General features: G+C 39.2%; 1 protein-coding gene across 1 annotated transcript in view; it reads right to left on the bottom strand.

Annotated features, from left to right (window-relative positions):
• The window catches only part of LOC133587642 (rho-related GTP-binding protein RhoA-D), a 41,637-nt gene that overhangs the window by 13,782 nt on the left and 1,022 nt on the right, over positions 1-26,833 (bottom strand). Inside the window, exon 2 of the mRNA XM_061940169.2 lies at positions 1,424-1,581. Coding sequence (XP_061796153.1) covers positions 1,424-1,579 — 156 coding nt within the window. The 5' untranslated portion in view covers positions 1,580-1,581. The remainder of the gene's footprint in view (positions 1-1,423; positions 1,582-26,833) is intronic.

Here is a 26,833-nt window from a genome sequence, read left to right as displayed (position 1 = left end):
TTTGCACATTAAAAAGAAAATAAGCTACTTTTAATTTTGTTAAATGTTAAAAGTTTTAAATGTTTACATTGTTACAGAATATTTTGTCATGTTGTTGTCAATGTTGACTGAGTGGCCATACTTTTTTTTTTTGTAAATAAAAGCCATGCCTTTTGAAAAAACTGGCCTACGGTACATTTATTTTTTCATCTTCATTTTAAATTTAAAAAAAAAATCGGTAAAAGGAAAAATAATCTATAGATTAATCGAAAAAAATAATCTATAGATTAACCGATTAATCGAAAAAAATAATAATCGATAGAAAAATAATCGTTAGCTGCAGCCTTACTCCAGACTGCTGTGAACATTTTGTCTCTGGTAAGTGAACACAGCTAGTAGTGTTAGCTTCGTTTCCAACCTTTTCTGACTAATTATAATAGGTAATTGATTGAAGAATTTATTAGAAATTTGCATAGGATCAGGTAGAGTTTTATGACATGGTACAGATTGACTGGTACAAGGTCAACTAAAAGGAGTTACCCCAAGAAAGCATTAAAAGCATGTTGTGTTTATTTAAAAAAAAAGCTTCCTCCGTGTTAGAGTAACATTTATGTTTTTAGCATTGCAGATATGGCAGGCAAAATCAGCCACGACTTTAAAAAGCGATCTCGCGAGGAGTAAAGTCTAGAGTCCAGGTGAAACAGAGCAGAGAAATTAACGTAACAGGCAGTTAAAATGTAATAATTCACAGTGGTGACAACATGTGAACATTTTTGTCCACAGAGCGCGTGAAGGCGGCTTCAAAATCATCTATGAGTGTCTCAAGCAAAAGTGGCCCCACCACACAAGCTATGAGCCCACCATTCTCTTATGCAAGCGCTTAGGCCACAGGTTTTAAACTCAAGGCTCAGATCTGGCCCGCGACATCATTTTATCTGGCCCGTGTTTGCGGCCATATTTTCTAAATGTAATGGATTTTTAAAAATGTTGACAGAAAAAATATATGCACTGCTTGAAATTGCATCCTTTTTAAACTTTAATAGTATCATATATTGCAACAAATCCTACAGTATAATGTCGTACTTTCCAAACATTGTTAGTCTAAACAAAAATGAATACTTAAATATCTGCTTGACTTATGATTTTACAGACGTCAAATTAATAAAAATGACAATACATTTTACAACATATTACTGTAAATTGAAAAAAACTACAATTTGTTTGCGTTAAAATTCTGGTGAATGGTCAGGATTGTACCATCTCTGCCTCAACTTGAGCCCTGTTGTTGACTAATCAACTATCAAATTAATCGTTAGTTGCAGCCCTAGTAAGTACTTAGCTAAATGTACGCATCATCATCAGGCCTAAACGTTCCACAGATCAATGCAAGCAGGAGTAAAACATTCTGACTTTATAAATTGAGTACAAGGAAGTTGGTACAAACCTGTTTTCCGTCAACTTCGATATCAGCTATGTAGTTCTCAAACACGGTTGGCACATAGACTTCCGGAAACTGGTCTTTGCTGAAAACGATGAGGAGACATGTTTTACCGCAAGCTCCATCCCCGACAATCACCAGCTTCTTGCGAATGGCCGCCATATCTGTCAGAAAAGACAAGAGGAGGGGTATATATTCAACGATATCGAAAGATGACGAAGCAGAAACATTTATGCTCATGCTTCAAGCAACATTGTGTTAGTGGCAGCGTGTCATCGTGTCACACTTTCAGGAGGCGGTCATTGATGTGCACATGGTCATCAAAAAAGGCCACGGCTGCCCAATAAGACGAGGCAAGGATGCTTCAAGCGGGAAGAGAAAAGATGACGGAGGTAGTAATTAAGGACATGGTGCCCATCCCTAGTTTGCAACAACATTCTGACGAAGAAGCAGGAACTCTTTTAAAGGTAAATAATAGAGATGTCCGATAATATCGGGCTGCCGATATCATCGGCCGATAAATGCTTTAAACTGTAATATCGGAAATTATCGCTATCGGTTTCAAAAAGTACAATTTATGACTTTTTAAAACGCCGCTGTACGGAGTGATACACGGACGTAGGGAGAAGTACAGAGCGCCAATAAACCTTAAAGGCACTGCCTTTGCGTGCCGGCCCAATCACTTAATACCTACGGCTTTTCACACACACTAGTGAATGCCCTGCATTCTTGGTCAACAGCCATACAGGTCACACTGAGGGTGGCCGATTAAACCACTTTAAAACTGTTACAAATATGCGCTACACTGTGAACTCACACCAAACAAGAATGACAAACACATTTTGGGAGAACATCCGCACCGTAACACAACATAAACACAACAGAACAAATACCCAGAACCCCTTGCAGCACTAACTCTTCTGGGACGCTACAATATACACCCCAGCTACCCCTTACCCCCCCACCTCAATCCCGCCCCCCCCCAACCCCGCCCACCTCAACCTCCTCATGCTCTCTCAGTGAGAGCATGTCCCGAATTCCAAGCTGCTGTTTTGAGGCATGTTAAAAAAAAAAAAGCACTTTGTGACTTCAATAATAAATATGGCAGTGCCATGTTGGCGTTTTTTTTTCCATAACTTGAGTTGATTTATTTTGGAAAACCTTGTTACATTGTTTAATGCATCCAGCGGGGCATCACAACAAAATTAGGCATAATAATGTGTTAATTCCACGACTGTATATATCGGTAATTAAGTGTTGGACAATATCGGAATATCGGATATCGGCCAAAAAGCCATTATCGGACATCTCAAGTAAATAATTTATTCCTGAGCTAAATAGCTTTTATCCGGGAACAAAACACACAACTCAAAGATGTCATGGGGAAAGTTTGCCAAAAGACTTCCCAGTGGAATCCCCCCAAGAATCACAAAAGCTTTTATTTAAAGAAAGGATAAATGGACCTTAGTTGCATTGACTTTATCCGAGGGATTTCTTACATTAACTCACTCACAGTAAAGTTTTGGGTGTCAGGCCAACTTCTAATTTACTCTTGAGTTTACACCTGCTGCCAACACTACAAGCAAGAAGCGCCAAGACAAACCATCAATAACAACAACCATGAATCTAATCTTGAACATCGGATTAGCGCTGCTACTAAAGGGATGCATGCAACACTTATGCAGACTCTTGAGTATTACAAAAAAACAAGCAAGCAACACAATGAAATGACCGTACTATAAGCCGCTACTCTTTTCCTACACTTTGCACCCTGCGGCTTATAAAACGGAGCGGCTAATTTATGGATTTTTCTTTGCTGGCGGCCATAATAAAAAAAAAAAATTGATTAAAAAAACAAGCAAAAACTTTATTGTTTGTGCTATGGCGCCGTCTTTCGGACGGGTTTGCTCACTGCACCAGTGTCCTATTTATCAGGGGGGGTTTTTAACCGGAGTGTGGTTCAATCATAGCATTTTCACTCGTATGAATTCTTCATTAATCACTCCAAGCAACAGTATAACTAAAACTGTTTACACTTACTAAACCGTCCCATGTGTGATGTCTGTTGGGAGTGTTTTAATGCATATTTGTACGTGCTATCGTAATGTAATGAAGGCATCGTTAGCATTAGCTAAAATGCCAACACGTTTACAAGTGTCTGTGTTAATATTATTTTTATATTATCTTTTTGTATTGTTTCAGTTTCACAAATTCCTCAGTAAATTCACCAAAACGTCACCGTAGAGTTGAGTCTGTTTAGCTGGTTGGAGAGCTAGCTTCCGCAGCTAGTGGGTCCATGACGATGACTTCTGTTTTGTTTGATCAGTCGTTTTACTGCCGTATTACCGACACCGTTTGGAAAGAATTAAGGTATGTAAATAAACATTTACAGAAGCTTACTCATTTCACAACGTATATATCTGCGGCTGTGTGGCTAATACATGGAACTTTTTTTTTCCTCGAACAATTAGTGGATGTTGCTTATATCCTGGTGTGCTCTATAGTCCAGAAAATACGGTACAAGACCTGGGCTGATAACAAATTTTGCTCAACGATTATATTGACCTCCAAATTATTGCTGATAAACGATATTGTCAACATTATTTTGTGACCAAATAAACCACTGATGTAATAATACATAATAATGCAAGTTTACCCTTTCAAATGCAACAAACTTGGTAACGTAAGTGGAATGCAAACTTTTAAATATCCAAGTTAAATAAAAAAAACAATAATAAATAAAATGTATGCTGTCTGTATGGGAAATTTTGCATACAAAAAATTACAACCAAAAGCAATAAAAAAAGGTTCTGTCTCTTAGGGAGGGAGTGGGGTCCCTCAAATATACACAACCAAAACAAAAAATAAAATAGCTAAATAAAGTTATTGTTACCAAAATGTTTACGATCAGTGGCGGAATTGTTGAATGTGCTCAAAAAGTACTCATACACACACTCAAATATGTCAATTAAGTTGTATTTTCTTTTAATAACCAAAATAAATAGACAATATACTTTCTTGGCAGAGGAAACATCAACTATTGTTCTGGCTTCATAAGAAACATGTTATTTTTATTTGTGTGTTTAAATATTTTTCTCTTCTTCCATTTTCATTTGTAAACATTTCAGGTTTTTCTTTTTACTTCCGGTTTATGTGACATTCCACGACTTCACTTGCTGTTGAAAAACCCTATTTTTCAACACGACACTGTCGGGTTTATATTAGGGATGTCCCGATCCAGGTTTTTGCACTTCCGATCCGATACCGATATTGTTTTTGCACTTCCGATCCGATACCGATACTGGCCTATCCGAGCATGTATTAAAGTTTAAAGTTATTTAGCCTACTTAGTTGTCAGAATCATGTTGAAAAGGGTTTTAGTACTCTTGATAACAACTAGCCAGCTGAATTAGGCTAGTGAGTTTGAATAATACACAATGGTTGGTAACAGGAAACTGACCTGTTTATTCAAGGATCAACACAAAATAGACAAAATTATAAATGACAAACAGAAATGGCATCATTGGGCTGGGCGATATGGCCTTTTTTTTAATATTGCGATATTTTAAGGCCATATTGCGATACACGATATATATCTCGATATTTTGCCTTAGCCTTGAATGAACACTTGATGCATATAATCACAGCAGTATGATGATTCTATGTGTTTTGATTGATTGATTGAGACTTTTATTAGTAGGTTGCACAGTGAAGTACATAATCCGTACAATTGACCACTAAATGGTAACACCCCAATAAGTTTTTCAACTTGTTTAAGTCGGGGTCCACTTAAATTGATTCATGATACAGATATATACTATCAGATATATACTATCATCATAATACAGTCATCACACAAGATAATCACACTGAATTATTTACATTATTTATAATCCGGGGTGTGGAGGGGGGCGCCGGATGTAAGTGTCAAAAAGACAGCCAAAAGAGTTTGATATGAGAATAAATCTAAAAAGTTAAAATATAGGGTAGAAATGCACCCATTTGCAGGAAATGTAGTCTTGATTTTCAAAATTTTCTTTCAAGGCTTGCATGTCTACATTAAAACATTCTTCTTCATACTGCATTAATATATGCTACTTTTAAACTTTCATGCAGAGAAGGAAATCACAACTAAAAAAATCACTAATTTTTTCATACAGTGTTGATGTGGAAATGTTTGCCTCGGCATTTTGATGGTGTGGGCGTGTGGCACCGAATGGAGATAAGCGTCTCGACAGACGTTACAATATTTGAACAATGATGACGAAAACTGTTTTCTCTGTCGTGTCCGTGTGTCGAAAATTGTTATGCGCTTATTTTTTTATTTGATTTTGTGCGTGGCATATAATTGCTATGCGCAGAGGACGCTTGAGCAGTGCGCAATTGCACAGGCGCGCACCTTAGAGTGAACGTTGGTCACACGGCTGCGCTAGCATCACAGCTAACGTTAGCCATGCTGCTACTTCTCTGCTGGGAAAGGGCGTATACGTATGTGACGTATGACGTGACAGTATGTGACGTGTGTAAGAAGGTGCGCTTGCTGTCTGTGAGAGGGAGACACAGGAAAGAGTGAGAAGAGCCTGTCGTGTAATGCCAGCAGCTAAAAGCAACTGCGTGAGAATCCACAGACCTGTGGATGTGTTGAAGGTGTGCTGGAAAATGCGGAATGGAAATTAGGGAGCAGCAGAAAAGTGGAATGTATTATTTAAATAGGTGCATTGGAAAACACGGACCAGAGGTTTTTTTTAAAACTGGATCTGGATCGGCATTTTCCCATGCCTTGCCGATACGCATTTTTTGGCAAATATCGGCGGCCGATCCGATCCAAATATCGGATCGGGACATCCCTAGTTTATATCGATCACTTTGTGCAAAAACAGCACAGCTGTTATGTTCAATGTGAATACTGTATCTTAGTTGTTTAGGCAATAATGTGTTCGTACAAGTTTAGATTGGGGTATAACGTTTCTTAATATGAATATATATGAATTATTGACCTATCCAAGGTTCCCATTACTTCACATCAAATATTCCACTAAGAAAAATATTTTTGGTGGAAGATTTTGCAAATTTGGTAAATAAATAAACAAAAAACGTATACCGCATGTTGTTGTTTTCTTACTGTACTGAAAATGAACCGAACCGTGACCTCTAAACCGAGGTACGTACCGAACTGAAATTTTTGTGTACCGTTACACCCCTACTAAAAACAATAATTTGCACAATTGCATGAACCTGTTATTGTTCTTAATGAGGGCCATTCCAGTCTAAAAGCCTGTTTCTGCACAGTGAAGGGCCATGGGACAGGAATTAGGTGAGGAAAGACATGTTTGCTTTGCAGAGTGAGCGTGACACTAGGACAAACGGAGAAGATGTTCCACTAACAAACAAGCAGGAGACACCCACACAGGGGCCCGGGTAGCTCCCCCTCCCGCAAGCAAAACAATCTACTTCCTGTTCTGTGAAGCCGGGGGTAGTGCATTTCTGGCAGCCACGCCGTTCGGACGGGTTTCAGGAAAGACGGGACATGACACGCATGCACACACAAACGCTTTGCACAATGCAATGACATATTTTATACAGAAATTAGGAAGCTTTACATGCAAAATGCTGCTGTCCTTTCTCTAATGGCCATAATATGCTCAGTATCACATTTTCATAGTCCTTATTACTCATAGGCTTTGTTTACTTCTGTGACAACATCAGCACAATGTCAGATATCTTTAGTCATTTAATTAGAATTTCAGTTCTCCGTAAGGCTCATCGAACCGGTTTGTGTCAAATCAATTCCGGTTTGTGGTCGTTCACATTATGCTATTTGCAGAAGGGAAACCAACTAAATTTTCTCTGCATCCAAAATTTTAGTCATTGAAACAATGGTCCTTTGCTTTAATAGACGTGGTGCTCCAAATAATCACAGGGTATGTTGTCCACCTGAGTAAATAAATGCCACTACCCATACATACACCTAATTTTGGACCATCAAGGAAACAAAACCATGCTGTGTTCCAAAGTGGGTGTAATGACTTTAACTGTGGAATCTTTACAACTAGACATAGACCAATATGTTTTTTTTAAGGCCGATACCGTCAGTTAACAGCTGGACAAGGCTTTAAGTTGTTTTTTTAACACTATTCTTTAGGAAACGCTGGACCAGTAGCGACATAATGTTTAATGCGGTTAATTTAGCGCCAAACAACATCAGGGCATTTCACAAACACTTTTGTTACATGTGTTTAAGAGGAGCAGTAATAAAATTAGTACCGTATTTTTCGGATTATAAAATGCTTTAATTTTCTCAAAAATCGACAGTGCGCCTTATAGCCCGGTGCGCTTAATGTACAGAATAATTCTGGTTGTAAGCACAACCAGAATTACTCCTCAAAGCACTTTTATTTGGTACATGGTGTAATGATAAGTGTGACCAGCAGATGGCAGTCACACATAAGAAATAAGTGTAGACTGCAATATGACGCCAGTAAACAACACCAAAACTTTAAATGTTCCATTGAAAATAAAGAACATTACATACAGCACTCAAAAATCTGTCCAAATCTTTTAGTATGCCTTTGAAACCGCACCGCTTGATGGATTGTCGGCCCATTACCGTAGTCAGAGATAAAAATATTACTATGGTGTGTGTATAAGGACCGCAAAATGGCACCCATTAGAAACAGAAATTGGTGGAAACAACCTTTTTACCTGTTATTGAATATGGAGATGTGTTGTACTGTACCGTATTTTCCGCACTATAAGGCGCACCTAAAAACCACAATTTTTCTCAAAAGCTGACAGTGCGCCTTATAACCCGGTGCGCTTTATTACGATTCATTTTCATAAAGTTTCGATCTCGCAACTTCGGTAAACAGCCGCCATCTTTTTTCCCGGTAGAACAGGAAGCGCTTCTTCTTCTACGCAAGCAACCGCCAAGGAAAGCACCCGCCCCCATAGAACAGGAAGCGCTTCTTCTTCTACTGTAAGCAACCACCCGCCCCCGGAAGAAGAAGAAAAAACGCGCGGATATCACCGTACGTTTCATTTCCTGTTTACATCTGTAAAGACCACAAAATGGCTCCTACTAAGCGATCCGGTTCATAAAAAGACGCAATCTCTCCATCCGCACACGGATTACTACCGTATTTCACAGCAACTGATATTCCTGTGAACCGCACTGTGGAACGGGAGCACGTACGGTGAATATTCGCACCACAGGGAATGAGAAGTCATCCTTCACTGTGGTTCTAGCTTGCCATGCTAACTTCCACCCATGGTGATATTCAAAAGGAAGACCTTGCCAAAAGAGACCTTTCCAGCCGGCGTCATCATAAAAGCTAACTCGAAGGGATGGATGGATGAAGAAAAGATGAGCGAGTGGTTAAGGGAAGTTTACGCGAAGAGGCCGGGTGGCTTTTTTCACACAGCTCCGAAGGCGAACACACCTTCACTAAGACGGGCAGACAGCGCCGGACGACATACGCCAACATTTGCCAGTGGATCGTAAATGCCTGGGCAGATATTTCGGTCACAACTGTGGTCCGAGCTTTCCGGAAGGCAGGATTCACAGAACTGCTGGACAACAGTGACACTGACTCCGGTGACTTCGACGAGACGGAACCGGCCATTTTGGATCCCGTATTCGCCCAACTTTTCAATTCGGACACCGAAGACGAAGAATTCGAAGGATTTACGAATGAAGAATAACTTCAGAAGGTGAGCGCTATGTTTATTTTGTGTGTTGTGACATTAACGTTCGAGCGACATTATGTTGCTATTGTTCTACACCATTTTGAATTTTACTATGTTTGTGATTGCACATTTGCGTACATTTTGGGACAGAGTTGTTAGAACGCTGGTTTTCAATATATTATTAAAGTTTGACTGAACTATCTGACTGTTTTTTTGACATTCCCTTTAGCGCAGCGTAGGCGCGGCTTATAATCCGGGGCGGCTTATTGGTGGACAAAGTTATGAAATATGTAATTCATTGAAGGTGCGGCTAATAATCCGGTGCGCCTTATAGTGCGGAAAATACGGTACATGAATGCTACTGTCTCCACAAGCTGGATGGTGTGTACCACGGGGCACTGAGATTTATCACCAACTGCGCTCCCCTTACTCACCATTGTGTTATACTCAATGGTTAACTGGACGTCTTTATTCAAGATTCAAGATTGTTTATTGTCATATGCACAGTTAAACAGACGGTTTGCCATACAATGAAAATCTTACTTTGCTAGTCCACCCTTCAACAAGTCACATTTATGTGCTCGACGCCTCAATCATTGGTATGTGTTCATCTACAAAACCATTCTGGGTATCACTCCATCTTATCTGTCTTGTCTTTTAACATAGAAACAAGGAAGTCACAATCTTCGTTCAATGAATGTTCTGCAATTTGTCGTCCCCAAAGTAAGAACTGAACTGGGCAAGAAAGCATTTAGGTTTTCAGCACCGAATGCTTGGAATAACCTACAATCGGATCTTCAACTTCAAACCCTTGTTACATTAAATGAGTTTAAAGCTTCTGTGAAAGCATTGCAGTCTACCTTGTCTGTATACACGTGTTATGTGAGCAAGTTTTAATGTTGTAAATTTGATGTTTTATGTGTTGTTTACTGTTATTAATGTAACCTTGCTGCTGCCCTCTTGGCCAGGTCTCCCTTGGAAAAGAGATCTTTGATCTCAATGGCATTTTACCTGGTTAAATAAAGGCGAAATAAAAATAAAATAAATTAGTACATTGTTTGATTTCTTTGCTTTATCCATTCCATCATTTAATTCCACATACTGATATACTGAAGGGCTTAAGTGTTATACGCGCATACAAATTTTTTAAATTACACTTTTCTCTAAGATTATATTTATCCTCTTTTGTTGAGAAGAATTGTTGTATATTCTTGGGTAGCAGATTATAGTTTGCTTTGTGCATCATTATAGCTGTTTGCAAATTCACTATGTCGTGGAATTTCAGCATTTTCGATTCAATGAATAAAGGGTTTCAATGTTCTCTATATCCAAAAATATGTATCATTCATTTATCTTCAAGCCGCTTTCTGACCGTCTCTTCAGAATGTTTCGTTTTATTTGTGTGCCGAATCCCTCTTCTAGGCCAAGCCTCCTTTGTCTCCACCTTGTCAGCCATGTTGTAATTTTTACTGCATGCATATCAATTCAAATATAAGTTAGAACTATACACTACTTTTTATTAGACATAAGAACAGCGGGGGATTTCAGCATGCATGTGCATGTATAAGCCAGTCTGCACCTGAAGTACAGGATGTACTCCTTCCTGTGTCAGGTCAAGAAGTTCAACCTGCTCCAGGAGCTTCTGATTATTTTCTACACCTCCATCATTCAGTCTATCCTGTGCACCTCCATCACTGTCTGGTTTGGATCTGCAACCAAGCTGGACAGACGCGAACTACACCGGACAATTAGGACTGCAGAAAAGATCATCGTTGTCAAGCTTCCCCGCAAGGGTTGGAATTGGGGGTTAAATCACCAAAAATGATTCCCGGGCGCGGCAACCGCTGCTGCCCACTGCTCCCCTCACCTCCCAGGGGGTGATCAAGGGTGATGGGTCAAATGCAGAGAATAATCTCGCCACACCTAGAGTGTGTGTGTGACAATCATTGGTACTTTAACTTTAACTTTAACTTTAACCATGACTTATACCGGTCTATGGTCAGGAAACGGGCAGGTAGCATCCCTGCAGACCCCTCACATCCTGGTCACAAACTGTTCAAACTCCTCCCCTCCATCGGGTGCTACAAATCATGGTTCGCCAAAACTGCTAGTCATAAAAACAGGTTCTTCCCCTGGCTATCAATCTGATCAACTGTCAAATAACTAATCTGAACCCATGTTCACGTCACTATCCTTCTGCTTTGCTCTATTCAACACTGCACTATTATTTATTAGCCTCGCACAAATTAGTTCTTTAAGTACTTGTTTATATTTTTTAGTTAATCGTTAATACGTCACTTCCTGTCAATGGGAGAGGACGCAAAGAAAAAGGCTGCGCTTTTTACCGGGGTTTTTGATAAATATAAAGATTTTTGACCACTGATTTGTGATCACAGCCACAGGAGAATTACCTGGCATCTTTGAACCAATTTTGGCACTGATACGCTAAAATAAGGCGAGTTGGAAGAGCCGTTAGCCTCAAGCCGACGGCCCCCTACCGCAAGGCAAAGCGGTTGCCTAGCAACCAGAAGCTACGGCGAGAGTTTGGAGCGGTTTTAAAGTGCTTCCGACGACACAGAGTGGTATAAGTTGACAGGCTGACACCTCAAGTTGATCTCTGAACGGCGCAAGGTACAAGGTACAAGTGACGCAAGTCGCTGAAGAAAAATGTAATTTAAAACATTTGTACGCACGTACAACACTTAAGACCTTTAGTACATCAGTATGTGGAATTAAATGAAGGAATGGATTAAACAAAGGAACCAAACAATGTATTAATATGATCCAATTCAAAAAACTCTTCAAACCTAAAGTGTTTACAAAGTACAAAGAAGAAGAACCATGATAAACATTCTGAATTTATTTCATTCATCCATTCATTTTCTAGATAATCTTATTTGTCTCACCATATGAAATATAACTTACTTCACTAATTAATATTTATGTATTTATTTTTAATGTTATTACTTATGGAGTATATTGTGAATAAATTGAGACCAGGAAGTGAACAAAAGTGCTAGCAACTGCTCTGTAAAGGAAAAAGGGAAGGATTAAATAAGCTCTGCTTCTTCCTACTCCTTTTCAAACATGTTGAATAGGGAAACTGGAAATTGTGGTGTATCATGTTGTATGCATGCATGCTCGAAATAAAATCAAACTTAACTCAACAATATTTTTTGTTCACATTGAACAAGAGACTAACAGAGTAGTCTACCAAGTCAAATTCTTTGTGTGTTAAACATGCTTGGCCAATAAATCTGATTCTGAACACGTGGATGGAGAAAAAGAAGGAACTCATTGACTACAACTTTGGACGACAACCAAATAAAACGGCGGACTTGCTCTCCGGGTAAACCTTTTACCATATATGGAGACATCCACTGACCTAACTAAGGCAAAATACATGAAAAGTCTCAAATTTCAAACGGCTCGGAGGAAGTATGAAGGAAGGCAAGATTGTTTTATAACTATCGCCGCCATGTCTCCATGGTTTGCAAAAATAATGCCATTTAAGTTAATATTACCAACAAAGACACTCGTAAACATGTTAGCATATTAGCTAATGCTAACGACGCTAGCTTCATTCAACACATTACGATAGCACGTACAAAAATGCATGAAAACACTCCTACAGACATCACACATGGAACAGATTAGTAAGTAAGAATTGTTTTAGTTATATTGTTAAATTTACAAACTTTGGCTTTAGTGATGAATGATTAATCCATACAAGTAGAACGCTATGGACGGTTAGAAAACAGAACGTCACTTCTACTTCCGGTTGAAAGCTCTAAAAAGAAGGGCACTGTCGAATAGGGCTGGGCAATATATGGATATACTCGATATATCGCGGGTTTGTCTCTGTGCGATATAGAAAATGACTATATCGTGATATTCGAGTATACGTTTTCACGCAGTTGCTTTTAGCTGCAGGCATTACACTACAGGCGTTTCCCACTCTTTCCTGTCTCTCCTTCTCACAAAGACTTAAAACAAGCGCACCTTCTTACATACGTCACGTGAGCAACGTCACACGCTCCCACGGAGCAGACATGGTAACGTTAGCTGTGATGCTAACGGTGAGGTGCGGGTGGTAATACGAGAGAGAGAAGGTGCGAATCTGGTAACAAATGGAGGAAGAATTAATTCCCAAGAAAAACAGCACGGGGTGCATCGTCTGGCGGTGGTTTGGCTTCAAGCGGGAATATGTTGAACATTTAAATGTATGCGGCAAAAGCGTTGCTACAAAAAGTAGCGGCACTGCAAATATGTAGCATCATTTGAAAAGTCACCCGCTAGAGAATGAAGAGAGTTTCAAACTCCGCATGCCATTCGGTGCCACACCCACAAAATGCCGAAGCAACTATTTCCACATCAACACCGTAGGACATATACTATTTGATATGCAGCTCATTTTTATGTGACACTTATTGAAATATCTTGTGTGACATCATGCACAAAAGTGCACTTTATTTGTTTTAAACTATTGTAGTGGCGTTCTGTACAAAAAGTGCACTTTAATTTAGTGTTGTTTTGATATGTCATCTTAGTGACATCATGCACAAAAGTGCACTAATAGCTTGTTTTAAAATGACTCTGACAATCTTGCACTTTCTGTTTTGAAATGACATGAATGTTTGTGCCACTGCTTAATAACTGTTTAACTGTTTAATAAATACAATTTTGGTAAATGGACTTAGTTGTGATTTCCCTCTCTGCATGAAAGTTTAAAATGAGCATATATTAATGCAGTATGAAGAAGAATGTTTTAATGTAGACACATAGAATCATCATACTGCTGTGATTATATGCATCAAGTGTTAATTTAAGGCTAAGGCAAAATATCGAGATATATATCGTGTATCGTGACATGGCCTAAAAATATCGAGATATTAATAAAAGGCCATATCGCCCAGCCCTACTGTAGCAGTGAGCAAACTTGTCCAAAGGATGGCGCCATGGCACCAACAATAACACACCTGTTCAGTGTCTTTTCTGGTATTTTTGAAAACGATTTGCATCAAGGCAGTCAGCGAAAATAAAACCATAAATTAGCCGCACCGTTTTATAAGGTAGTGGCTTATAGTCGGGAATTTTTGGTGGTTAATTAAAGGCATCAAATGGAACACGGAAGCACTCAAGCCAACTTTTCCTGTAAACACAACCCTACAAACAGTAATTATCTTATCACAAGTGAACAATTGAGATAGTAAACACTCAAGTGACTCATTGAAAATACTCGAACACGTGAATTGGCCGAGCGGCAACAATGGCCGGGGCGTGGGAGGAGTGCAAATAATGGCAGCGTTCAGCGTGCGGATCCACCGAGGCAGCAGTGCAACTATTCCAGCAATGCGGCGAGTTAATGAACACTACCTCTTTATTTCTCTAAGGAGGCTTCCTGAGGCTTAGAGGCCAACGGCAGTTATGCAACGAGTTGAGCGGCGTTAGCACAAAGCAGTGCGTGACCCTGACCCGGCGAGGTAGGGCTGCCTCGCAACATTTAATATCAGCAGCATCTGGCCTACAAGAAGTATGCGCACCTACAACCATGTTACGTGTTGCGGGAAATTACTCTTGGATGTCAACACTTGTCAAACAGGCTCAGACTCCACCGCTGCAACAATCGTACTTCTTGGATATTACAAACCAAACACAGGGGTGCTTCACCTTTTAACCTCCGGGAACAACTACAGAGGGGCCATGGGCCCATTCAAATATCAACACTGGAATATTAATCTTACTCTTGAATTTAATCGTATTCAATAATTATATCCAACCTATTTACAGTTTAACAGGATCCATCCATCCATCCATCCATTTTCTACCGCTTATTCCCTTCGGGGACGCAGGGGGCGCTGGAGCCTATCTCAGCTACAATCGGGCAACCTTGTCAAATTATATGCAAGCATGTGTTAATCACAAAGATGATTATCAAGGCTTATGTCAGGCTGATTACAAAAATAAATACTAATCAAATAGATTGCAAAATGAGGGACATTTACATGCAATTACACAGTTCTAAAATAAATACATTCTAACTAAATCAGGGATGTCAAAGTCAAATACATCAGAGGGCCAATAAACCAAACATTGAACCGGACTGGTTTAATGTTTATTAAAACTAGGGCTGCAACTAACAACTAATTTGATAATCGATTAATCTGTTGATTATTACTTCGATTAATCGATTAATAATCGGATAAAAGAGACAAACTACATTTCCATCCTTTCCAGTATTTTATTGAAAAAAACAGCATACCGGCACCATACTTATTTTGATTATTGTTTCTCAGCTGTTTGTAAATGTTGCAGTTTATAAATAAAGGTTTATAAAAAATTTAAAAAAAAATAAAATAAATAAATAAATAGGTAGCTTCTGCACATGCGCATAGCATAGATCCAACGAATCGATGACTAAATTAATCGCCAACTAATTTTATAATTTTTTAATCAATTAGTTGTTGCAGCCCTAATTAAAACATATTCAAATTAGAGATGTCCAATAATATCGGACTGCCGATATTATCGGCCGATAAATGCTCTAAAATGTAATATCGGAAATTATCGGTATCGGTTTCAAAAAGTAATATTTATGGCTTTAAAACGCCGATGTGTACACGGACGTAGGGAGAAGTACAGAGCGCCAATAAACCTTAAAGGCACTGCCTTTGCGTGCCGGCCCAGTCACATAATATTTATGGCTTTTCACACACACACAAGTGAATGCAAGCATACTTGGTCAACAGCCATACAGGTCACACTGAGGGTGGCCGTATAAACAACTTTAACACTGTTACAAATAAGCGCCACACTGTGAACCCACACCAAACAAGAATGACAAACATATTTTGGAAGAACATCCGCACCGTAACACAACATAAACACAACAGAACAAATACCCAGAACCCCTTGCAGCACTAACTCTTCCATGATGCTACAATATACACCCCCCGCTAACCCCACCTCAACCCCACCCATCAGTGTGTGAATGTGTGAATGTGAATGGGTGAATGTGGAAAATAGTGTCAAAGCGCTTTGAGTTCCTTAAAAAGGTAGAAAAACGCTATACAAGTACGACCCATTTACCATTTACCGCCCCCCCTCCAACCCCGCCCACCTCAACTTCCTCATGCTCTCTCAGGGAGAGCATGTCCCAAATTCCAAGCTGCTGTTTTGAGGCATGTTAAAAAAAATAACGCACTTTGTGACTTCAATAATAAATATGGCAGTGCCATGTTGGCATTTTTTTTCCATAACTTGAGTTGATTTATTTTGGAAAACCTTGTTACATTGTTTAATGCATTCAGCGGGGCATCACAACAAAATTAGGCATAATAATGTGTTAATTCCACGACTGTATATATCGGTATCGGTTTATATCGGAATCGGTAATTAAGAGTTGGACAATATCGGAATATCGTCAAAAAAGCCATTATCGGACATCTCTAATTAAAATGATTGCACATAACCTGTTGAACCAAGACCTAACACAGTGTACTGTATTTTATTTAATGATTAAATGAATAATCCAACATTTTTGAATGGCTCTATCACTAATTTCAAGTGAAAACATTTTTCAACAGGCTCACAGACAAAAAAAAACTTTGTTCAAAGCAGGCGGCTGTGGCCTGCGGGCCGATTGTAATAGTAATCAAATATCATCCTGGGGGCCATAGATAATTCATTCGCGGATCTTGACTTTGACTATCACTGAACTACCGTAAATCAATAATAAAATCAAAGTGCAAATGAAAATACAGCTTCACCACGTTAGTCATAATTCTTGCGCTTAAGAAACTTCTCTAAGACTTCAGCTCCACACTTCTTCGGTTTGTTTGATATTGTCAATACTGCCACAAGTGGTAGAAAAGTGTAGTACCGCTGCGGCCCATACAAACCGCAGCTGAAAACAGCTACTTTTTTGGCGGCCCTTGTGGCCCAAAAATTGGCCCTATGGTTAAGAAACACTGTACTAGAGCACACTACAGTGGAAGGTCCTTATTTGCACTGTGCAGAACTTTGAAAGGTAAAAAAATTGGTCATCACAAAACATTTAATCAATTATACAAAGGGATGTGAGATTTTTTTTTTAAAAAGGAATGTTTCTATCAGCGATGTGCTGCCATTCAAACACCGAAAGAACATTTTGAAAATCAAGACTACATTTCCTGAAATTGGGTGCATTTCTACACTATCTTTAGATTTATTCTCATCTACCAACCTCTCTTGGCTGTCCTTTAGACACTTACAGTACATGTCCCATGTCATGTAGCACAGAATGTTTACTAGATCATTTACTAAGTTTATTAGCATTGAGAATGTCAAAAATTCTATAACAAACAGTACAGGCCAAAAGTTTGGACACACCTTCTCATTCAATGCATTTTCATGACTATTTACATTGTAGATTGTCACTGAAGGCATCAAAACTATGAATGTGGAGTTATGTACTTAACAAAAAAAAGGTGAAATAACTGAAAACATGTTTTATATTCTAGTTTCTTCAAAATAGCCCCCCTTTGCTCTGATTACTGCTTTGCACACTCTTGGCATTCTCTCGATGAGCTTCAAGCACACCTGTGAAGTGAAAACCATTCCAGGTGACTACCTCTTGAAGCTCATCGAGAGAATGCGAGAAACAAAACGAAAAAGAAAAATGTCATGCAGTAAGGAAGGTGTTCAATAGCTATCACTGTCCGAAATTATTAACAAAAATACATCCATCCATCCACCCATTTTCTACCGCTTGTCCCTTTATAAAAAATAATGATATAATTGACACGCAGAAAACAAAGGAAAATACGTTTAAATGATGAATGAAATTGAAAAAGGAGAGAACGTAGCGGAAGCCACCAATGTACATTTCTATGAGGTCTTTCTTGAATTTAATAGTGTTTCTCACCTTCTTTATTAAAGTGATGACACTCACAGCTTTTATTGTGCCCATGGTGGCTTTTTTTGCATAGAGACACCGACTAACCACTGCGTTAGTACTAACCCTCTCCAATATGTGGATGTCTTTGGGCACTCACTGGGACGTGGGCAATCGGACTAGTTTGTGAAGCTTGTTTGGCCGCACAATAACAAAGTTGGTATACGAAAACCTGGTCACTATCGGTGAAACGGGCCGTTCAAAAACCAAGGTACCACTTCATGTCAGATTTTGTGGTCGCTGTCACGTCACAAATACAGGTAAAAGCCAGTAAATTAGAATATTTTGAAAAACTTGATTTATTTCAGTAATTGCATTCAAAAGGTGTAACTTGTACATTATATTTATTCATTGCACACAGACTGATGCATTCAAATGTTTATTTCATTTAATTTTGATGATTTGAAGTGGCAACAAATGAAAATCCAAAATTCCGTGTGTCACAAAATTAGAATATTGTGTAAGGCTAATACAAAAAAGGGATTTTTAGAAATGTTGGCCAACTGAAAAGTATGAAAATGAAAAATATGAGCATGTACAATACTCAATACTTGGTTGGAGCTCCTTTTGCCTCAATTACTGCGTTAATGCGGCGTGGCATGGAGTCGATGAGTTTCTGGCACTGCTCAGGTGTTATGAGAGCCCAGGTTGCTCTGATAGTGGCCTTCAACTCTTCTGCGTTTTTGGGTCTGGCATTCTGCATCTTCCTTTTCACAATACCCCACAGATTTTCTATGGGGCTAAGGTCAGGGGAGTTGGCGGGCCAATTTAGAACAGAAATACCATGGTCCGTAAACCAGGCACGGGTAGATTTTGCGCTGTGTGCAGGCGCCAAGTCCTGTTGGAACTTGAAATCTCCATCTCCATAGAGCAGGTCAGCAGCAGGAAGCATGAAGTGCTCTAAAACTTGCTGGTAGACGGCTGCGTTGACCCTGGATCTCAGGAAACAGAGTGGACCGACACCAGCAGATGACATGGCACCCCAAACCATCACTGATGGTGGAAACTTTACACTAGACTTCAGGCAACGTGGATCCTGTGCCTCTCCTGTCTTCCTCCAGACTCTGGGACCTCGATTTCCAAAGGAAATGCAAAATTTGCATGGTTGGGTGATGGTTTGGGGTGCCATGTCATCTGCTGGTGTCGGTCCACTCTGTTTCCTGAGATCCAGGGTCAACGCAGCAGTCTACCAGCAAGTTTTAGAGCACTTCATGCTTCCTGCTGCTGACCTGCTCTATGGAGATGGAGATTTCAAGTTCCAACAGGACTTGGCGCCTGCACACAGCGCAAAATCTACCTGTGCCTGGTTTACGGACCATGGTATTTCTGTTCTAAATTGGCCCATCAACTCCCCTGACCTTAGCCCCATAGAAAATCTGTGGGGTATTGTGAAAAGGAAGATGCAGAATGCCAGACCCAAAAACGCAGAAGAGTTGAAGGCCACTATCAGAGCAACCTGGGCTCTCATAACACCTGAGCAGTGCCAGAAACTCATCGACTCCATGCCACGCCGCATTAACGCAGTAATTGAGGCAAAAGGAGCTCCAACCAAGTATTGAGTATTGTACATGCTCATATTTTTCATTTTCATACTTTTCAGTTGGCCAACATTTCTAAAAATCCCTTTTTTGTATTAGCCTTAAGTAATATTCTAATTTTGTGACACACGGAATTTTGGATTTTCATTTGTTGCCACTTCAAATCATCAAAATTAAATGAAATAAACATTTGAATGCATCAGTCTGTGTGCAATGAATAAATATAATGTACAAGTTACACCTTTTGAATGCAATTACTGAAATAAATCAAGTTTTTCAAAATATTCTAATTTACTGGCTTTTACCTGTATATTGGACTTTTGGGGCATTCCACGTAATTGGAACTGTTGCACTCCACACCTGTAGGTGGCAGTAATGACAATCTGCCAAACAACTAAAGAGGTGTTGTGGCACAGCCACAATAAGAGTGGCGTTCGTCACTGCAAACAAACTACACCCGCAATAATAAACATTGGTAAAATAGTGTGTCCGTAATGTTGTTGCTCTCATTTATCTGATGAAAATGTACAAGCTCAAAGTGAAGAAAGCATGCCAGGAATGTCTCCCTGATAAGTGGGCCAAAGTTTAGAGAGGGGCCGGAGGCGGTGCCTGAGCCCGAGACGACAGCTGCCGCCACCACCTTAACACGAGGCGCATGAAAACGCCTAATCAGTCTAAACCTGACAGGAAAAAACGATCACATGGAGGATCAGACGACCAGCTCCAAAAATCAATCTCGCGACGAAGCTGCTCGAGCATAAGACTTGAGGATGTACGAGACGTCAGGTGGAGTGGGGCGTTGTCGACGTCACTTGTGCAAAACTTCGCGAACAAAAAATCCCCACGATATTTTTATAACAACAAATAAAAGGGCAACTTGCTCAAAGTTACGTTACTCAAACCAAAAATCAGAAACACTACCGACTATCATGTTACTAGGGATGTCCCGATCCAGGTTTTTGCACTTCCGATCCGATACCGATATTGTTTTTGCATTTCCGATCCGATACCGACCGATACCGATACTGACCGATACTGGCCTATCCGAGCATGTATTAAAGTTATTTAGCATACTTAGTTGTCAGAATCATGTTGAAAAGGGTTTTAGTACTCTTGATAACAACTAGCCAGCTGAATTAGGGGAGTTTGAATAATGCACAATGATTGGTACTACTTGTGATGTAAGAGGACATACCGTATTTTTCGGACTATAAGTCGCACCGGCCGAAAATGCATAATAAAGAAGGAAAAAAACATATGTCGCACTGGTGTATAAGTCACATTTTTTGGGGAAATGTATTTGATAAAAGCCAACACCAAGAATAGACATTTGCAAGGCAATTTAAAATAAATAAAGAATAGTGAACAACAGGCTGAATAAGTGTACGTTATATGAGGCATAAATAACCAACTGGTATGTTAACGTAACATATTATGGTAAGAGTCATTCAAATAACTATAACATATAGAACATGCTATACATTTACCAAACAATCTGTCACTCCTAATCGCTAAATCCCATGAAATCTTATACGTCTAGTCTCTTACGTGAATGAGATAAATAATATTATTTGCTATTTTACGCTAATGTGTTAATAATTTCACACATAAGTCGCTCCTGAGTATAAGTCGCACCACCGGCCAAACTAGGAAAAAAACTGCGACTTATAGTCCGAAAAATACAGTATATAATTTTAAATGTCAATATTTTTTGCAATTACTATAAATCAAAAAGCTTGTCGCCCAAAGGAGTTAGTCTGGCAATAGTCTATACCAGGGGTCGGCAACCCGCTGCTCTAGAGCCGCATGCGGCTCTTTAGCGCCGCCCTAGTGGCTCTCTGGAGCTTTTTTAAAAATGTATAAAAAATGGCAAAATATGAGGGGGAAAAAAAATATTTTTTTGTTTTAATATGGTTTCTGTAGGAGGACAAACATGACACAAGCCTCCCTAATTGTTACAAAGCACACTGTTTATATTAAACATGCTTCACTGATTCGAGTATTTGGCGAGCACCGTTTTGTCCTACTAATTTTGGCGGTCCTTGAACTCACCCTAGTTTGTTTACATGTATAACTTTCTCCGACTTTCTAGGACGTGTTTTATGCCACTTCTTTTTCTGTCTCATTTTGTCCACCAAACTTTTAACGTTGTGCATGAAAGGTGAGTTTTGTTGATGTTATTGACTTGTGTGGAGTGCTAATCAGACATATTTGGTCACTGCATGACTGCAAGCTAATCGATGCTAACATGCTATTTAGGCTAGCTATATGTACATATTGCATCATTATGCCTCATTTGTAGCTATATTTGAGCTCATTTAGTTTCCTTTAAGTCCTCTTAATTCAATGTATATCTCATGACACACTATCTGTATGTAATATGGCTTTTAATTTTTTGCGGCTCCAGACAGATTTGTTTTTGTATTTTTGGTCCAATATGGCTCTTTCAACATTTTGGGTTGCCGACCCCTGGTCTATACTAAAGTTCGACCGATGTGTTTTTTTTTTCAAGATCTATACCGATACTGATTATTAGTAGTCGATATTTGGAGCTGATAATCATTTGCAGTAAAAGTTATTCAAACACGAATAGTACATGTCAGTAAACAGCTGGACAAGGCTTTACGTTGTTTTTGTAACATTATTTTTTTAGGAAACGTCGGCCTTGTAGCGACATGTTTTATGCGGTGCTAATATTGTGGGTAATTTAGCAGCAAAAAACATTAAAGGATTTTACAAACGCCTTTATTACTAAACCATTTTCTACTGCTCGTCGCATTGTGTTGTGCATGGATGGCCATGGATGAAGTGCTGGCTGTCCAGAGTCGGGACCCGGGGTGGACCGCTCGCCTGTGCATCGGTTGGGGACATCTCTGCGCTGCTGACCCGTCTCTGCTCGGGATGGTTTCCTGCTGGCCCCACTATGGACTGGACTCTCACTATTATGTTAGATCCACTATGGACTGGACTTTCACTAATATGTTAGATCCACTATGGACTGGACTTTCACTATTATGTTAGATCCACTATGGACTGGACTTTCACTATTATGTTAGATCCACTATGGACTGGACTTTCACTATTATGTTAGATCCACTATGGACTGGACTTTCACTAATATGTTAGATCCACTATGGACTGGACTTTCACTAATATGTTAGATCCACTATGGACTGGACTTTCACTATTATGTTAGATCCACTATGGACTGGACTTTCACTATTATGTTAGATCCACTATGGACTGGACTTTCACTAATATGTTAGATCCACTATGGACTGGACTTTCACTAATATGTTAGATCCACTATGGACTGGACTTTCACTATTATGTTAGATCCACTATGGACTGGACTTTCACTATTATGTTAGATCCACTATGGACTGGACTTTTACTAATTTGTTAGATCCACTATGGACTAGACTCTCACTATTATGTTGGATCCACTATGGACTGGACTTTCACAATTATGTTAGATCCACTATGGACTGGACTTTCACTAATATGTTAGATCCACTATGGACTGGACTTTCACTAATATGTTAGATCCACTATGGACTGGACTTTCACTATTATGTTAGATCCACTATGGACTGGACTTTCACTATTATGTTAGATCCACTATGGACTGGACTCTCACTATTATGTTAGATCCACTATGGACTGGACTTTCACAATATTATGTTAGATCCACTATGGACTGGACTCTCACACTATTATGTTAGATCCACTATGGACTGGACTTTCACTATTATGTTAGATCCACTATGGACTGGACTTTCACTAATATGTTAGATCCACTATGGACTGGACTTTCACAATATTATGTCAGACCCACTCGATATTCATTGCTTTCGGTCTCCCCTCGGGGGGGGGGTTACCCACATATGCGGTCCTCTCCAAGGTTTCTCATAGTCATTCACATGGACGTCCCACTGGGGTGAGTTTTTCCTTGCCCTTATGTGGGCTCTGTACCGCGGATGTCGTTGTGGCTTGTGCAGCCCTTTGAGACATTTGATTTAGGGCTACATAAATAAACATTGATTGATTGATTGATTGATGATTACCAACGGCATTCAGCTGCTGACGCAGAAGATAGCTTATGGCTAGCGCCGTAGCATGCGGGTGCAAGGCGATGTGTTACTACGCTCGAAAAAAAGAGTTCCTCTTACAATAATGTCAAACAGCTTGGTTATTATAAAGGTTCCGGGACGTAAATTAAGTATTGTTGGCGGTTTTTGGATGCATTTTCAAAGTGATTTGGAGGCAGAATGGATAAATCCCATTAGCTGCATTGCTAGCCACCTAGAACAAGTCAATTATTACAAATTAAAATGCAAGAAAAAACAACAACTTTTGTCTTCTTGTCTCTCATTATGATTGAGAACTACAGGCAAAATTCCCCCCAAAAAAGTGCAGTTCCTCTTTAAAATAATTTTATTTTCTCGAAAATCGACAGCATAATGTACGGGTTATTTCTGGTTGTGCTTACCGACCTCGAAGCAAGTTTATTTGGAACATGGTGTACTGATAAGTACGACCAGTAGATGGCAGTCACACATAAGAGATACCTGTGGACTGCAGGTTGACGCCTGTTCAATAAATGATGCGAGCAAGTACCTGTTTGATGTTTCATTGAGAATATAGAACATTACACACGGCGCTTAAAAACTGTCAAAATGTTATAGTAGGACTTTTGTAAGCTACAAAGCCGCACCCCTTGAGTATTACGGCTATCGTAGTTAGACTTGCAGTGCTTCAACATACGAGTATTATTGTGGTGTGTGTGTGTATAAAGACTCCAAAACGGCACCCATTAGGAGACATATTATCCGGCGTTTTGTTTCGACCTATTATGCCAAACCAACTTTTCTTAACTACTGGTCTCGAAAATTTGCGCGTCCACCATTGTAGCCTGTGCCGTAGTCAATAATGTTTGGGGCTACAACTAACAACTAATTTGATAATCGATTAATCTGTTGATTATTACTTCGATTGATCGATTATTAATCGGATAAAAGAGACAAACTACATTTCTATCCTTTCCAGTATTTTATTGAAAAAAAACAGTATACCGGCACCATACTTATTTTGATTATTGTTTCTCAGACGTTTGTAAATGTTGCAGTTTATAAATAAAGGTTTATAAAAAATAAATAAAAATAAAAATAAAAAGTAGCCTCTGCGCATGCGCATAGCATAGATCCAACGAATCGATGACTAAATTAATCGCCAACTATTTTTATAATCGGTTTTAATCGATTTAATCGATTAGTTGTTGCAGCCCTAATAATGTCTTTATTTTTCTCTATCCTCTTGTTGTGGGGCATTCATCCTCCGCTATTGTCATTTGTAAAATAAAGTAGCGTACAGTTAAAACAAACATTTGTCAGGAGACTAGCTATGGAAGCGCTAAAAACTACAGGTACAACAAAATATGACGGGAAGAAAACGCTGTCGAAGTGGAGGCACATAAATAAGACCGCCCACAAAACGGCCCATCCTGAAGAGACGGTCAGAAATCGGCTTGAAGATGGTCTGTAAAACATAATCTATGCAACATTTTGCCCTAAGAACCACCATTACATGTTATGTAGACCACAAGGAAGTGTTTTACGTGTAGAAAAAAAATCTAAGATGACCCATTTAATGCGCCTCTTGTATGAAAATAGACCTGAATAGCCCTGCTCATCAGCAGTGCACCTTATAATCCGGTGCGCCCTATGGTCCGAAAAATAAGGTATTTATTTTAGAAATCAGAATACTGACAGACCTTTCGGTTTGATATTTGTTGGTTTTTCGTAGACCACAGATGTAAAAGTGCACTTACTGTATTTAGACTTCGAGATTTAGACTTCCTTTTATTGTCATTCAAATTTGAACTTTACAGTACAGATAAGAACAAAATGTTGTTGCATTAGCTTGTTGTAGTGCAGGATAAAAGAGCAATAAGGTGCAGATATAAATAAATACATTACTGTACAGATAAATATATTGCACTTTTGAATTGAGGGGATTATTATGATGTGTTCAAGAATCGTATGACCTGAGGGAAGAAGCTGTTACAGAACCTGGAGGTTCTGCTACTGGGCAAGTTGTATTTATGTTTTATTCTTATTCAGTCAATCAATTAGGGGTGTAACGGTACACAAAAATTTCGGTTCGGTACGTACCTCGGTTTAGAGGTCACGGTTCGGTTCATTTTCGGTACAGTAAGAAAACAACAAAATATACATTTTTTGGTTATTTATTTATAAATTAGCAAAATCTTCCACCAAAAATTTTTTTCTTAGTGGAATATTTGATGTGAAGTAATCGGAACCTTGGATAGGTCAATAATTCATAAGAACATTGATTTTGATTCAATATTATGTTTTGAGCAGTGACAGCTTTGTTTTATTAGTCAACATTGCAACTTTTTCTAAATTACATATAACCTTTAAGCTTTTTTATTTCACTTTTGTTATGTCTTTGTTTATTTTAATAGTATTTTTAGAATGTGCCGTGGGCCTTTAAAACATTAGCTGTGGGCCGCAAATGGCCTCCGGGGCACACTTTTGACACCCCTGCTATAAATAATAAAAAATTAAATGTGATAAATCTATGGATAAAAAGCAGAGCCTGGCGACGCATGCGCGTTTATCATAACTCTCTCTCTCTCTCTCTCTCTCTCTCTGCCCCTCCCTCAAGAATGCTTCTGCGGGCACAATTTGTTTTGTTTTTAACCCCTTCTTAACCCTGAACGTACATTGAAAATACACGCAACCCTAACTCAAAATGCCGGACATTTGAGGCATTTAAGAAGACAGCCCCGCAAAAGAGGATGTATGGTCAGTCTATCGTAGCCCGTTAGCTGCTAGCATGCCGTGTGTTGTGCCTCGGTGTGCATTGTTTACACAACGTGTGTGACTCTACTTAATATGTCCGTGTGGAAACTCGTTCGGTACACCACCGAACCGAACCGAAACCTCCGTACCGAAACGGTTCAATACAAATATACGTACCGTTACACCCCTACAATCAATCCATCATCAATCCAAGTTTGTTTATACAGCCCTTAATCACAAAAGCCTGGAACAAACCACAAACCACATTACTTGTCTATGTGTAAGTAATTATGTTCCTTTGCCTATTTGCAGTTGTGCAAACCGTTTTATTTGATTGCATTCTAAAGTTCACCCACTCTATTGTTTTCTTCTTATATGCAGGAATGTGTGCTGCCTATGAGAAAAATAGGAATAGTTCTATCAGCCACCG

Source organism: Nerophis lumbriciformis, linkage group LG03, assembly GCF_033978685.3.
Source record: "Nerophis lumbriciformis linkage group LG03, RoL_Nlum_v2.1, whole genome shotgun sequence".
Classification (NCBI taxonomy): Eukaryota; Metazoa; Chordata; class Actinopteri; order Syngnathiformes; family Syngnathidae; genus Nerophis; species Nerophis lumbriciformis.
The sequence above is the reverse complement of the archived record's forward strand: the minus strand, read 5'-3'. Positions and strand labels throughout refer to the sequence as shown.